The following is a 12,580-nucleotide window of genomic DNA, read 5'->3' on the forward strand; positions in this document are numbered from 1 at the left end:
TGGTGCTGGCCAAGAGAGAGATCTTCTATCTGCTAGTTCATTCCTCAAATGGCCTCCTAGGCCAGGGCTGGACCAAGCTGAAGCCAGGAGCCAGGAGATTCATCTGGGGCTCCAACATGGGTGCAGGGACCCAAGGATTTGGGTCATCTTCTGTTGCTTTCCCAGGTACGTCAGCAGGAAGCTGGATTGGAAGTAGAGCATCCAGGGCTTGAACCAGCACCCATATGGGACGCCGGTGCTGCAACCCACTGTGCCACACCATGACCTCTCTTCTAACATTTCTATTGTTTTGTGTAAAATATAATTCCTTTGTGTTTACTCTCCCAACTGATTTCAGAAGGAATTTTAGAGGAGGAGCCTTTGGCTTTCTTGCGTGTGTGCTTCAGAAGGCTTGCGGGAAACACAGTCAGTAAGGTAGAGAGAGAAAGCCACCTCCCCACTCCTTCATTCCTGAACCCACCGATGTTTCTGTGGGGAGTGGAAACTAGAAGCATCACATTTTTCATTCAGAAAATAACAATGTTGTATTCTTTTTAGCATTTTGAGTTTTGGCCTTCAATTTGCTTCTTTTTCAGTCCTGACTTTGCAGAGCGAATGACAAGCCACTAGTTAGCAAATCTGGTAAACAGATTTTTCTAAGATGTTTTACTTACTTCAGTGCTATCTGAATCTGAGGCAGGATGTTCAATAACGAAGCAATCTAGAAAAGTATGATAAAACAAGGGAATTGGAGATATAAATGATATAAATTATATTGAGGGGCGTAAAAGGTATCCTAGTTGTCACACTTACATATTATTCATCTTGATGGGTTTTTTTCTGTAATTTTAAGTATGCCTTGAAATACGATTTATAATTATTTTGAAGACATCTGGATTACAAAAGCATGTGATGGCCCCTGGAATATAGTCATGAATATGTAAAGCTTGCTCTTAATTATGTGGAACAACCCTGTTGGTTCACAATGGTCAATACATAAACATCTGAATTTTCATTATTAGAGATAGAGGTGGGTTTTTTAAATTTATTTATTTATTCGAGAAGCAAAGTTACAGACAGAGAGAGGGAGAGACAGAGAAGAAAGAGAGGTCTTCCATTTGCTGGTTCACTCCCCAAATGCCTGCAATAGCTGGAGCAGGACCAGTCTAAAGTCAGGAGCCAGAAGATTCTGCTGGGTCTCCCATGTGGATACAGGGAACCAAGGACTTGGGCCATCTTCTACTGCTTTCCCAGGCCATAGCAGAGAGCTGGATTGGAAGTGGAGCAGCCAGAACTCGAACTGGCAACCATATGGGATGCCAGCACTGCAGCAGCCCTGAGATAGAGGTTTTACATTGACTTTGACTTTCTATTCTACCTTTGGCTAGAGGAGTGACTGTTAATAGCAATCACTGACTCTGGTGGACTAATTTTCCTTTAAAATGTTGCAGACAAGAGCCTTTGCTTGTACACATTTTTTCACTTGCCTCACAGGATGGTTGTGAGGATTAAGCAGTTGGAATAACATGGGTATCCCAGAAGCACTGTTTATCCTCCTAGTTCCTCTCTTCTGTCCTGGATTAAAACCCTGCTCAGTTCTATGTGTTGCTGTGACATAGAGTATGTCTCAGATAAAAGGTATTCTTTCCCAACCATCTGTTTATTTTGTAAAATCAATATTCCCATAAAAATGTTTATGTAACAAAAAGCATGTTTTATTGACACATACATATATACTAAGCTTAACAACTGAAAGAATACATATCAGACCATCTCAGAGGTTTCCTCTGGGGTGAGGAGTGATGGTTGTAACACTTGTCCAAGCATTGATAACAAAGCATTCACCTCTGTGATATTCCTACCTTTAATTTTTTTATTATTATTTTATTTGAAAGAGTTGGAGAGAGACAGAGAGAAAGATGGAAGGACACACAGAGAGAGGTCTTCCATCTGCTGGTTCACTCCCTACATGGCTGCAACAGCCTGAGCTGGGCCAGGCCAAAGCCAGGAGCCAGGAGATTCTTCCAGGTCTCCCACGAGGGTGGAAGAGGCCCAAACACAAGGGCCATTTTCTGCTGCTTTTCCTGGAGCATTAGCAGGGAGCTGATTTGGAAGTGGAGCAGCCATATGGCATGTTAGCATCACAGGTAGCAGCTTTACCCACTGTGCCAGTCTCCCTATCTTTACTTTTTAGAAAGTATATTTATTTATGGCTCTTTATTCATTCCTGACAAGAGATTTTTTTCAATGGAAGCAAAGCAATGTTTAACATTAAAAATTTAAAGAGAAAGGTATAAAAATCTAGAAAGCTTATGACAATGTGTTCCAATGAACTGATCAAAATTCAAGTTCCTGGAATATGTATATAATCTCACCCTCTAAACCTTCAAATAATGGGCTATATTTTCCAGAGAGCCCCTCTAACTCTCACCACCCAAGTGCTTGTGGAAGAAAGTCTGGAGTTGCTTCCAAGCATCCACCTGGGCCACAGCATGAGCCCTGGGCTCCCCTCCCCAGAACACAGGACTGCCCACCAAGGCGTGCAGGGAAGCCCGGCACAGGGGGAAGTACGGGGGCTCGATGTAGTGCCCTGCCTCTGGGTAACAGATGATCTGGGGCTTTGCCTTCCCCTGGGCCTGGAGGCGTTTAGAGGCCTCATTGGCGTAGAACTCACTCTTCCAGTTGTGGTCATCCTGACCTACAAGGAACAGGAAGGTGCACTCAGACCTCTCCACAGGAATTAGGCTCTTCTGGTCAGGCCCTTCCAAAGGGCTGTTCAGGGCGTCCACAATGTCTGCAAAGCCTTCTTTGGTCATCTTGATTCGACTTCTGTTGGTCCCTATAGGGGGCAGGGTCACATCCTTGTAGTGTAAGGTCGCCCCAACATTAGCTATGGAACCGTTGATTATGACGGCAGCTGTGATGCCCTTCAGGAAGGAGGCCATGGTGAGGCCAAGTTCACCCCCTTTGGAATGTCCAAGCAGCCCAATTCCTGGGCCTTTTACCTGAGAAGGGAACAGAGAAACAAGGAGAATGAGTCTACAGTATAGTGCTGTACAGTGACTAGTGTCCAATCTTGGAGTCAGGTGGACCTGAGACAGAATCTGATACTACCATGTACCCAGGGAAGTTTACCTGTCCTTCCTCCTTATGCCCTTTTCCACAGTTTATTTGTCACCATTCTGGATTTCAACAACCACATGGATGATCTTTCAAATACTCTGGCTCAGTTCCTTGACCTCCATACCTCTCATGATCTTCTCTATCTACTGAGCCATCCACTCGCATTCTCACCAATAAGTACATCATCTCTCAAGTCTCAGCATCAAGCATTCCACTCCCTGATCACCATCTTCAACACCTCCAGCTGAGCCATCCCAGTGACACCCATTTCTGCCTCTTTGAGACCCTGGCTACCAGTTCTTCACTATCAATCCCTCTCTTGTTCTCAATTCCTGCCATACTGATGAAACATCTTTATTAAAAGCTCCAATACTTCCATCTACCTAGAGCTCTTAGTAAATTATAAAGTAAGCAATAATTATTTTCTGATACTCTATATAAACTGAGTCTAGAAACCTCAGAACATTGCTGGTACTCAGGTTCTGGCTGCTAAGTGTATCCGTTATTTATTTTAAAACACTTGCCTTTTAACTTTTCATTTTACTTTAAAGTTACAGAGACAGACAGAAAGAGAGAGATCTTCCATCTGCTAGTTTACTCCTCCACTGTCCACAACAGTCAGGGCTGAGCCAGACTGAAGCTGGGAGCACAGAACTAAATCCAGGTCATCCATGTGGGTGGCAAGGACCCAAGCACTTAAGCCATGACCTGCTGCCACCCAGCGTGCAGATTAGCAGGAAGCTAGATCATAAGTGGGGCGACCTGTACATGAACCAGGCACTCACATGTGGGACAGAGGCTCTCAATTCTTCCTTCCTGCCTTCTTTTATTCCTTCTCCCCTCCCCTTCCAGCCTCATCCCCTCCCCTACCTTTCTCTTTCTTTCGTAGAGCAACAAGAGACAGAGAAAGACACAGACTTTTCCCATCTACTGGCTCACTCCTCAAATGCCTGGAACAGCCAGGGATGGCCCAGGCATCAGCCTGGGAACCAAGAACTCCAACCTGCCTCCCACTTGGGTGCCAGGAACCCAAGTACTTGAGCCATCATCCCCTGCCTTCCTAGGTGCATTAGCAGGAAGCTAGATGGGAAGCTGAGGAGCAGGGACTTGAACTGGCACTCCAGTATGGGATGCAGGCATCTCAAGTGTCAGCTTAACTCACTGTGCCACAACACCCCACCACCACCACACATCCACACCTTGAGCCACAGCTTAGGACATCTGCATCCCATACTGAAGTGCCAGTTTGAGTCTCAGCTCTTCGCTTCCAATGCACCTTGTGCCTACTGCATCCTAGGAAACAGCACATGATGGCTCAGGTGTTTGGGCCCCTGCCACCCATATGGATAACTGGGGTACAGTTCAGGGATGCTGGGTCCTCCCTGGCCCAGCCCTAGTTCGTGGGCATCTGAAGAGTGAACCAGTGGATGGAAGTTCAATCTCTCTCTCTCTCTCTCTCTCTCCCTCTCTCTTTTCTTTTCAATTACATGAAAATTAACACACACACACACACACACACACCAAAAAAACAAAAACAAAAACAAAACATTAAGCTAAACTTTTCGGGGACTGTGTTCTGGCACAGCAGGTTAAGTCACTCGTGATAATAGCATCCCATAAGGGCACTCGTTCAAGTCCTGGCTGCTCCACTTCTGATTCAGCTCCCTGCTATTGTAGCTGGGAAAGCAGAGCCCCTGTGACCCACATGGGAGACCTGGCCTCTGGCTTCAGCCTGGACCCACCCTATCCATTTTAGCCATTTGGGGAGGGAACTAACTGATGGAAGATCTCTCTCTCTCTCTCTCTCTCTCTCTAACTCTGCCTTTCAAATAAATCTTTTAAAAAAAAATCTAACTGCCATCTTTGGGAGGCAGTAATTCCCTCCTTTTAATTCTTCTGTCAAATCCACGGTTCTCAATAGTGTTGGGACTCATTAGGAAATACTAAAACAAAATTAAATTGAGAATTTCATAATACCTACTAAGAACATCTTTACTGTCAGGAAATAGGAACTGTCTCTGAGAAGCTACTATAAAAGGTTGTGTGTCTGGGGTAGAGTGGTTCTCATGAATGGCCTCACTTCTGTGAAAACCAAGAGCGCCCATGAGGAGAAGACCTGCTAGGGAGCCCGTAAACAGAGAGAAGGTCTAACCTCGGGGCGGCTGAGCAGGTAGTTCACGGCCTCTTCAAAGTACTCCAGGTGGAGGGTATCCATGCTCTTGGGGAGGTCGTCATAGTTGTAATAAGCCAGAGCCATGACAGCAAAGCCCTTCCCAGCCAGCAGGCTGGCTCGATACTCCAGCAGGCCACCTCCAACTCCAAACATGTCCACAATGCCAGGAAAAGGCCCGGGGCCTTGGGAAGAAACAAAACAAACACACACCTAAATTCTTCCTGACACTCTGCAGAGGTGGCAAAGCCACCTGTACCTTCCTGGTGGTATCAGAGTTTTCTAGGGACAATCAGAAACGCTGAAAGACCTCTGGTCCTCAAACAAACAAACAGTGGCATAAGCTAAATTCACATCCTCCTATATACACACAGCCTCTGAGCCCCATGGGTTTGTTTTTTTTTTGTTTGTTTGTTTGTTTTTGTTTGCTTGTTTTGACAGGCAGAGTGGACAGTGAGAGAGAGACAGAGAGAAAGGTCTTCCTTTTGCCGTTCGTTCACCCTCCAATGGCCACCGCGGTAGGCGCGCTGCGGCCGGCGCACCGCGCCGATCCGATGGCAGGAGCCAGGTGCTTCTGGTCTCCCATGGGGTGCAGGGCCCAAGGACTTGGGCCATCCTCCACTGCACTCCCTGGCCACAGCAGAAAGCTGGCCTGGAAGAGGGGCAACCGGGACAGGATCGGTGCCCCGACCGGGACTAGAACCCAGTGTGCCAGCGCCGCAAGGCGGAGGATTAGCCTAATGAGCCACGGCGCCAGCCCCATGGGTTTGTTTTTTAAGATTTATTTTATTTATTTGAAAGAGTTACAGAGAGAGATCCTCCATTTGTTGGTTCACTTCTCAAATGGCTGCAACAGCCAAGAGCTGAGCCAATCTGAAGCCAGGAGCCAGGAGCTTCTTCCAGGTGTCCCATATGGGTGTAGGGGCCCAAGGACTTGGACCATCATCCACTGCTTTCCCAGGTCCATTATCAGGGAACTGGATAGGAAGTGGAGCACTGGTGCTTATATGGGATGCCAGCACTGCTGGCTGGGGCTTTAACTCACTGTGCCACAGTGCTGGCCCCTAAATATATTACTTTCAAAACTTAAAATAATTTGCAGGGGCAGGTGTTTGGTGCAGCAGGTAAGATGCTGCCTGGGACTCCCACGTCCCATACCAGAGTGCCTTGTCTGAGTCCTGGCTCCTCCACTTCGAACCCAGCTTCCTGCTAATATGTACCCTGGGAGGCAGCAGATGATGGCCCAAGTACTTGAGTCCCTGCCACCCATGAAGGAGACCTGGACTGAGTTACTAGTCCTAGGCTTTGACCTAGCCCCACACTGGCTGTTGTGGGAATTTGGGATTGAGCCAGCAGATGGAAGATCTCTCTCTGTCTCTGTCTGCCTTTCAAATAAAATGAAAATAAAAATCTCTAAATAATTTATAAGTAGGCAACAAACTTCCTCTCTCCCCAACCCAAAAACTGGCAAAGCCTAATGCTAAGGAGGATATGCAGAACCACTGGAACCCTCGTACAGTGCTGCTAGTACAGTCACTTTAGGACATAACTGGGTTTAAATCCCAGCTGCTTCAATTCCGACCCAGCTCCCCACTAATGCGCTTGGGAGAGAGCGGAGGATGGCCCCTGGACCCACATGGGAGACCCACAAGAAGCTCCTGGCTTCTGGCTTTCGTCTGGCCAGCCCTGAGGGTTGTGCATTTGGGGGAGCAGATGGAAGCTCTGTCTCTCTGTCACTCTGCCTTTCAAATAATAAATCTTTTTAAAAATTTTAAAAAAAGTATTACAAGTGTCTTTTTCCTTCTTACAATCTTATAACTGAGCAATGGATTTAAGGACTTCTCAGTTGTGGAGTGGCAGGGCTGCTTCCCCAGACATCTCATTCTCATTCCTATCGCCTTGACACTGACCTCTGGAATGTTGGGCGCGACCTGCTTTCTGTAAAAGCTTGGGGACAAGGGACTGCAGACGGTTCACCTGGCGGCAGGAAGAGCGAGGCGCGCACCCGGCCCGCGCGCACCGGCTGGCGCCGCACCCCCGGCGGCAGGAAGCGGCGCTCCAGCAGCGCGCGGGCCAGGAGCTGCCCGGGCTCCGGGCCGTGGCCGTCCAGCACCTCCAGCTCCACGGCCAGCGGCGTCCGCACGTCCCGCTTCGTCAGACGCCAGAAGGGCCTGTCGGGCTGCAGGGCCCAGAGGAGCCCCATGGGCTCGAGCCCCGCGAAGCTGCCGCCCAGCGCGGGCGCGCGCGCCAGGTCCAGCTCGCCGCCGGCGTCGGCGCAGTAGCGCGCGTGGGCCCGGAAGAGCGCGCCCTTCTCGTCGCGCAGGGACGCGCGCAGCGTGACGGGCTGCTCGGGGGCCAGGCCGCGCACGGCGATGCGCAGCGGCTCGTCCCAGCAGCTGGGGCCCGCGGGCTCCACGCTCACCGTCGCCGCCATCCCGACCAGGGCAGTGAAGAGGCGTCTCTGCTTAGGGGAGTCGTGGGCCGTGGGCCGTGCCTGGCCTCTCTCCAACCTGTGTCGCCACCCTTCGCACTTTCCATTGGTTGGGCACTGTTCAAGTCTCTATGTGAGGTTTCTTTGTGCAAGTGTCCCAGCAACCTGAATAGAAGAAAGCTTATTAATGCTTAGTCCCGCGATCCAGCGTGGTGACTGTCGAAATAAAGTTACAAAGACCGCTGAAGCCAAAGGTTTGAGAGAGCCAAAGCTCCGAGAATCTGGATGTTGATAAAGCATCGTAGATCATTGGAATTCAGGTGATCTGTGGAGAAACATGGCCCTAATCCCTCCCACCAATCCTTCTTCCTGTTGCTGATGGTACCTGGAGCTGCTCCCATGGTCAGGTAGTGTTTATGGAGCCAGGCCGCAGTGGATTCCAATGTAACCCTGCTCCTTTAATAGCTTGGAGATCTTTAGCAAGCTACATAATTAAGCCTGTGAATTCAGTTTCCTTATAGGGACACACGTATTGAGAATAGTAAATGGACTAACCTAAAAACAGTGAAGAACCCAGTGAAAAAGTGTGGATTCTCAACTCACAGCTCTACTGTCTGTCAGTGTCAGGTTTTGGGTCATATCAGTCAGAGTTCCGGCAGGAAGCAAGTGGCACGCTCAAACTGAGCGATTTGAGCAGAGTTTTATAAACAGACTATCTTATTTGCAAAGGCACAGGCAAAAAAGAAAAAAAAAAAAAAAGACCTCATTAAGTTTGGTACAGAATGCTGGGCCTGAAGGCTCAAGGGAAGGTGGCTACCTGCTAGGCGGCAGGTGACAGCATGATGTGGCAGGAGCGGGGAGAATACAAACCTTGACTCCACTCTCCTCTCGCCCTTCAGTATTTGCAGGTGTCTGGATGAAGTCAACTATACAGCTTAGTCTGCATAGCAGGGTGAGGAGAGACAGGCCTGTGGAAGATGTTTAGCAAATGGAAGATCTATAGATATTTATAACCCCCCAGAAAGTTATTGAATAAACCCCAGATCTCATAGCTCAGGGAGCTTTTTTAATTATTACAAATGATTTTCAGTAGGTATTTTTAATACCTACTTCTGATAGGTATTTTAAATGGTGTCTGTTCTTTAAATTATGACAGGATGCCCCCCAGTGGAGGAAAACACTGGGTTTACAAAGAACTTACCTGGGCTGCTGTAGACACCAGCTCAGAAATGGAAATGTACACACTGATTTCAGAAGAGCAAAAAGGCAGGCAAGAAAAAATAGCTCCTTCCTCCTCTTTCCCTGATTCCCAGCTTGCTGTAAAGAGACACAGAAGTGACTGTCAGACACACGAGGGAGAAGCCGCTGAGGAGGTGGCCTGGGCTGTATTCAGAAGTACCTTCCTCTGTGGAGTTCTGAACCCAGGAACTCCAGGAAGAAGTAGGTACTGTGCAGGCCAGCTGTGACAGAGTGCATATAACCTGCAGAAGGACCAGCTGTCGGGAGCTGGTGGTGTGGCACAGCAGGTTAGGCTGCTGCCTGTGATGCAGCAACCCCTATCAGAGTACTAGTTCAAGTCCTGGCTCCGTTGCTTCCTATCCAGCTCCCTGCTCATGCACCTGGGAAGGGGGCAGATAATCGCCTAAGTGCTTGGACCCCTGCTACCCATGTGGGAGATCGGGATAGAGTTCCTGGCTCCTGGCTTCAGCCTGGCCAAGCCCTAGCTGTTGTGGCCATTTGGGGAGTGAGCCAGCAGATGAAAGATCTCTCTATCTCTCCCTTTCTCTTTCTCTTTAACTCTGCCTTTCAAATAAATCAATCATAAAAAAGAAAGAAAAATCAGCTGCAGCTTCTGTAAGAAAATACATAGTACTTGTAAGAGTAGAGTGACCCCATACAGATTTCAGTTCTTGTCTAGTGAATTAACCAAGTAGCTGAGCTTAATACCCAGATATATGTCATGCTGTTTCCATAATTAAACAATTTTCTGTGCCCCATTACGCTAGGAATGAGAATTTCATGGGTAGACGATCTTTTGCCTGGCCTAGGGTAGAATTTCTCTGGTTACCATGGATGATTATACTCTCCAAAATGTTTCTCTTAAGACAGTGCCCCTGAACTTGCCCGTGATTAGTCATCTGCCACCTTTCAGTTATAAATTCAATATGGAAAAGCTGAGCTTCAGAAACAATTGTTTCCAAGTCACCCCTAATCCGTATGCCAATCATGATATTGAGAAATTCCACTATCTGAATTAGATTTAAGACACTTGTTTAAATTCACTTTTAAAGAAAAGATTGATTTATTTACTTATTTGAAAGTCAGAATTACAGAGACAGAGAGAGAAATGGAGAGATCTTCCATCTGCTGGTTCACTCCCCAAATGGCCACAACAGCTGGAGCTAAGCCAGTCCAAAGCCAGCAGCCAGGAGCTTCTTCTGGGTCTCTCATGTAGGTTCAGGGGCCCAAGCACTTGGGCCATCTTCCACTGCTTTCCCAGATGCATTAGCTAGGAGTTGGATCAGAAGTGGAGCAACCAGGACTGGAACTGTACCCATATCTGATGCTGGCACTGCAAACCACAGCTTAACCCACCGTGCTACAGCTCTGGCCCCTCATTTTATTTTATTTTTTTAAAATTTATGTATTTGAAAGTCAAAGAGAGAGAGGCAGAAGAGAGAGGAAGAGAGGAAGAGAGAGAGAGAGAATAAATCACTCCCAAAGTGGCCATGACAGCCAGGACTGGACCAGGACTGGACCAGGCTGAAGCCAGGAACCTGGAACTTCATCCAGGTCTCCAACATGGGTGGCTGAGGCCCAAGTAGATGGGCCATCCTCCACTGCTTTTCCAGGGGCATTAACAAGGAGGGAGATCATAACTGGAGCAGCAGGGTCTCAAACCCATGCTTATATGGAATGCAAGCAATGCAGACTGCAGCTTAACTTACTGTGCCATAACACCAGCTCATACTTTAATAGATGACAACAAATGTTAGAGAATTGAAGTTTCTGTAGTTAGATTGTAAATCACTGGCTGCCAAGTGAGACACGCTACTGTTGATGCCTAAAATACTTTGGGATTGCAAACAGTGCACTAGTAAGATCAATCAGAAAAATCACTTAGTGGTTTGAGAGATCTTCCTATAAACATAGTGTCAGCCACTGTTAACACAAGTTCATTTAGTTTTTTGTAATTCTCAGTTGACATCTGAGAGCTATCTACTTCTCTGATAAGCCATCTGAAGGTCAAAGGGAAATAAGTTGGAGGTGGAATAGATTCCCACGTATTTCAGTACAGCTGTGATTTCACCTTTGGGTCCCTTGGTCTAGTACTATTTGATATGTGCAGTTTGCATGGGATAAGAGAGCACCACATGTTTTCATGTTTAGTAGTCATTTAAATAAGTTCTCTCATAAAGAAGGCAATAACAATATCAATAATATTCTCATGGTCAATACTATGGTATCAATATTAATTTCCTGATTTTTTTTTTTAATTTGAGAGGCAGAAAGAGTCAGAGAGCTCCCTGCTGCCAGCTCCCTCCCTAAATACCCATATGGCCAGGTCTAGGCCAGGGCTGAAGCTGGGAGCTAGGAACTCAATCCAGGTCTCCACTGCCGGTGGCAGGAACCCAATTGCTTGAGTCATCACTACTTTTTTTTTTTTTTTTTTTTTTTGACAGGCAGAGTGGATAGTGAGAGAGAGAGAGAGATAGAGAGAAAGGTCTTCCTTTTTCCATTGGTTCACCCTCCAATGGCCGCTGCGGCTGGCCCGAAGCCAGGAGCCAGGTGCCTCTCCTGGTTTCCCATGCGGGTGCAGGGCCCAAGGACCTGGGCCATCCTCCACTGCCTTCCCGGCCCATAGCAGAGAGCTGGCCTGGAAGAGGGGCAACCAGGATAGAATCCGGCGCCCCAACCGGGACTAGAACCCGGTGTGCCGGTGCCGCAAGGCGGAGGATTAGCCTGTTGAACCACAGCGCCGGCCAAGTCATCACTACTTTTCTCAGGGTCATCACCAGTTCTTCAGGGCCAGCATTAGCAGGAAACTGGAATAAGGAGCCGCAACACAAAAATCGAACCAGGCACTCTGCTGTGGGATATAGGCCTTTAACCAGTATCTTAACTGTTAGGCTAAACACCCACCCTGATTTCCTGGTTTTGATGTTTGTACTATGGTATGTAAGATGTTAACATTGGAGGAAGTAGATGAAAGATTTGAAGAACTCTACTATTTTGCAACATTTGTATAGTGTAAAATTATTTCAACATAAAAAGTTTAAAGAAAAACAAAAAATACAACAAACTTCAGGAGTCATGAAACCACCATAGAGGATCTCTGATCTTTTCTGTAAAGCTGGTGGGTGAGTAGAATCTGCCCACCCAAGATCCTTCTTCCTTCAAAATCTCAAAAAGTCTTTCACAAGTGATTGAGGTTTCCAGGACTTTGTATTATCTACCAGCTTTTGTATAAAAATCCTCTTAAAATTCTGACTTCTGGCCGGTGCTGTGGCTCACTAGGCTAATCCTCCGCCTTGCAGCGCCGGCACACCGGGTTCTAGTCCCGGTCGGGGCACCGATCCTGTCCCGGTTGCCCCTCTTCCAGGCCAGCTCTCTGCTGTGGCTAGGGAGTGCATTGGAGGATGGCCCAAGTGCTTGGGTCCTGCACCCCATGGGAGACCAGGAGAAGCACCTGGCTCCTGCCATCGGATCAGCGCGGTGCGCCGGCCGCAGCGCGCCAACCGCGGCGGCCATTGGAGGGTGAACCAACGGCAAAAGGAAGACCTTTCTCTCTGTCTCTCTCTCACTGTCCACTCTGCCTGTCAAAAAAAAAAAAAGAAAAGAAAAAAATTCTGACTTCTTTGTCCAAAGTATCTGGG

At 47.7% G+C, this 12,580-nt stretch overlaps 2 protein-coding genes across 2 annotated transcripts in view; one reads left to right on the forward strand and one right to left on the reverse strand.

Annotated features, from left to right (window-relative positions):
* Window positions 1-12,580, forward strand: part of HEATR4 (HEAT repeat containing 4) — a 161,138-nt gene that overhangs the window by 50,394 nt on the left and 98,164 nt on the right. The gene's annotated exons all lie outside the window — the stretch shown is intronic.
* Window positions 1,020-7,741, reverse strand: LOC133751528 (acyl-coenzyme A thioesterase 1). Its single transcript, XM_062181616.1, has 3 exons — window positions 7,250-7,741; window positions 5,255-5,457; window positions 1,020-2,984 (listed from the first exon to the last, which is right to left on the reverse strand). The coding sequence occupies exons 1-3, from the start codon at window positions 7,704-7,706 to the stop codon at window positions 2,400-2,402; spliced, it is 1,245 nt and encodes a 414-aa protein (XP_062037600.1). The 5' UTR covers window positions 7,707-7,741; the 3' UTR covers window positions 1,020-2,399.

This window comes from Lepus europaeus, chromosome 22 (assembly GCF_033115175.1).
Source record: "Lepus europaeus isolate LE1 chromosome 22, mLepTim1.pri, whole genome shotgun sequence".
NCBI lineage: Eukaryota > Metazoa > Chordata > Mammalia > Lagomorpha > Leporidae > Lepus > Lepus europaeus.

Coding starts and splice junctions, on each gene's coding strand:
- LOC133751528 (XM_062181616.1), bottom strand. CDS start 7,706: ATGGCGGCGACGGTGAGCGTGGAGCCCGCGGGCCCCAGCTGCTGGGAC. Junction 5,458..7,249: donor CTCGCTCTTCCTGCCGCCAG/GTGAACCGTCTG, acceptor TTTCTTCCCAAG/GCCCCGGGCCTTTTCCTGGC. Junction 2,985..5,254: donor ACCTGCTCAGCCGCCCCGAG/GTTAGACCTTCT, acceptor TTCCCTTCTCAG/GTAAAAGGCCCAGGAATTGG.